At 42.8% G+C, this 2,914-nt stretch overlaps 1 protein-coding gene across 1 annotated transcript; it reads right to left on the bottom strand.

Annotated features, from left to right (window-relative positions):
* Window positions 1-1,544: 1,544 nt before the first annotated feature.
* On the bottom strand, window positions 1,545-2,712 carry LOC149822935 (MDIS1-interacting receptor like kinase 2-like). Its single transcript, XM_089980413.1, has 3 exons — window positions 2,289-2,712; window positions 1,999-2,151; window positions 1,545-1,861 (listed from the first exon to the last, which is right to left on the bottom strand). The coding sequence occupies exons 1-3, from the start codon at window positions 2,710-2,712 to the stop codon at window positions 1,545-1,547; spliced, it is 894 nt and encodes a 297-aa protein (XP_089836539.1).
* Between the last annotated feature and the right edge of the window lie 202 nt (window positions 2,713-2,914).

The raw sequence follows: 2,914 nt of genomic DNA, 5'->3' as shown, positions 1-2,914 counted from the left end.
TTTCAACTATAAAACCTGACTGAATCTTGGATCCAATAATTCCAAACCAAAATTTTTCATGATAGTTTGGTATATGTATGGTGTCAATGATGAAAATGACTTCGATTTGAAAAAAACTCGACTGGATTCAATTAGTTTTGGATCCTGTTTATGTACATGAGATCCTATGTGAGTTTGGATCCAAACCCGGATCTGACTTGTATTGAAAAACTTGAGATCTTTACCATCTCAATTTTTACCCCACTCCATGTACATGTCCATATCTGTTGATGCACATACATATATATTCATATATTCTTATATATATATATATATATATATATTCATTATTTATTATATAGTTTTTTTCTAAAATATGACCGACTCAATCTAGACCGATTTAGTTTGTCCCAAACATTGGCCCGACTTGATATGGATCAAGTCGGTCTACCAACAACAAACCTGACTCGGTCTGCCCCGATTATGGATCTGGCTCAGTCTGCCAAGAAAATGACTCGATTGGGTCTGTCTAAACTGAGTCGGTGTGCCAAAGATAAGTCAGACTTGACTCGATTTGTAGAAATAACCCAACCCCGAGTTGGTTTGTTCAAACCGACCGGCATGGTCGACTTAGTCTGTCGTTAAGCGCAGACTGAGTTTGCCCAACCCTCAGAGTCGTCTCTGTCTCCCTCCTTCTCTATTGTGCAGCTACCTCTAGCAATCTCACAGTTGTCGGCGATTGGGGCACCCCCCATCGTCCACCTGAACACGATGGCACTGCTGCGTTCTATCTTTTTTCTTTTTGAAATCTCAAGCCGTTGGCAAGCTAGTTATTGGTGGTGAGGGCAGAGGGACGAACCCCTCTACACCTCCCACTACGAACGGTAGGCAACAAGATTTGTCCCCTGCCCCTACCATTCTTTTTCCATCACCAGCAACCTGCCAATTGCCAGTTGTGAGGACAGAGGGAACCCCTTCTATGCCTCACCACCATTTTGAGCGGCATGTCCCTACGTCTCTGCAATCGTCGGCAATTGCACGATTGTCGGCCTCTTTTTTTTTCAAAAGGTTGGGGGAGGAGGTGTTTTCATGTCCAACGATGGCGTTCCTCGACACCGGTGCACCTCCTCTTCCATCTCAATCACTGCCTTTCTCTTTGAGTGTCCCCTCTTGGCCAAAATCGACCAGGGGAGAGAGGGGACCCATGGCTGCTCCTCATCCCCTTCCTTATTGAGGGAGGCCTTTCCCCCATCCCTTTCCCCACTTTCCATTCATGAGAGAGGGAGAGTGGTAACTGCCCTTTCCCTTGTAACTGCCCCAGGTGGGCTTAGCTCACTTGGGCAGTGTTACAGTAGTGTTGCACAATGTGCCTTAGATGAAGAGTTGCATATGAAACCCATTGCTTTTGCATAACCAATCTGCAGCATTATATTAGGTTGCTCAAATATAACTCAAAGATTGTGTACAATCAAAATACCTACCTGCCTATAGACCAATGGTCACTGTGCATCATATTATTGAAAGTGACTTTGTTGAAAGGCTTTGAAAGTGGGATTGTTTGCGTCTCAACAGAGATGTTGAGAAACAGCAGGCATTATAGGTCGCAACTCTGGATTTGTGTCTATGCACATAAGTGCAAGATTTGCAACAACAAGAACTTCGTCTGCTTCTTGGTCCACAGGCGGCCGAATGTGCTGGTCCGACATATCTCTGGGCTTAAGATCAAGCCTTTTCTCAGACAATAAAGATGACAGTAGCTCCCGCGGATGACTTCCCGGTAGGATTTTAAGAGCTAACACTCCAAAACTGTAGACATCACACTTCTCTGTCACTCTCATGGTGTATGCCAACTGTGCAAGGAAGTAGTCATTTTTAGCTAGTACTAGAAAATGAAACTGTAAGGTTTACTGAACTGATCACCTAGTATAAGGATTAAGGACAGTATAACTTGATTATTTTTCCTTAGGATTAATTAAGTTGAAGCAAATATCTTCTACATGTTGAAATTTTGTTGCATACCAGGTGCTATGTATCCATGGGTTCCTGCAAGCCTGGTCCAATTGGATGAATCTGGATTTAGTAGCCTTGCTGTTCCAAAGTCAGAAATGCAGGCATCAAAATTTGGATGTAGCAAGATGTTCTTGCTAGAGATGTCACGATGGACAGTGGGAACTGAATGATCATGGTGTATGTAAGATAAAACATTAGCAACACTATTGATGATGTTGATCCACTTTGTCCAGTCTAATCTTTCAGCCTGCTTCCTATATCATACTCATACACCAGGAATGTGCACTCAGGATGCTGACAGAATTCATAAAGCTTGTCTATGTACTGGTGACGAACTTCTGTCAATGCTTTGATCACATTTCTGAAGCCTAGATCAGTTAATGCATTGCCGTCCATCTGATCAAGCTTCTTTACGGCCACAATTTGGCCTGCAGGAAGTTCAACTCTGTAAACAGTACCATGCCCTCCTTTACCAACAATATACTTGTCACTGAAATTCTCTGTGGCATTGATGATGTGCTCATAAACAAGTCTACCAGCATGGTTACATACAGAAAAGAGTTTCCTGTGATTTTTTACAACAATGATGCCCTTTTCGTCATCCCTTTCTTGCACAACTTTATGACAAACAATGTAAATTCCAAAGATGATGCAAAGAAGCAAGACAGCTCCAGCAATTGGAGCAATGATGACCAACAAATTTATTTTTTTCTTCTGCTTCATGGCCCCTACGGAAGACTTGCATGGTTGTAAGCCTTGTCCAACTTCACATAAATCAGGTTTACCTGTAAATGACTGTGGTGGAGCATGCAAGAATGCAGGGTTGTTTGGAAGAGGGCCATACTTTTTTACAGGAAACATTCATTCAAGGAGGGTGAATGAATGTCTCCTACTAAGAGAAACCACTACCACCACCCACCATCCG

Source organism: Nuphar pumila, chromosome 11 (genome assembly GCF_984573655.1).
Source record: "Nuphar pumila chromosome 11, dmNupPumi1.hap1.1, whole genome shotgun sequence".
Lineage (NCBI taxonomy): Eukaryota > Viridiplantae > Streptophyta > Magnoliopsida > Nymphaeales > Nymphaeaceae > Nuphar > Nuphar pumila.
The sequence above is the reverse complement of the archived record's forward strand: the minus strand, read 5'-3'. Positions and strand labels throughout refer to the sequence as shown.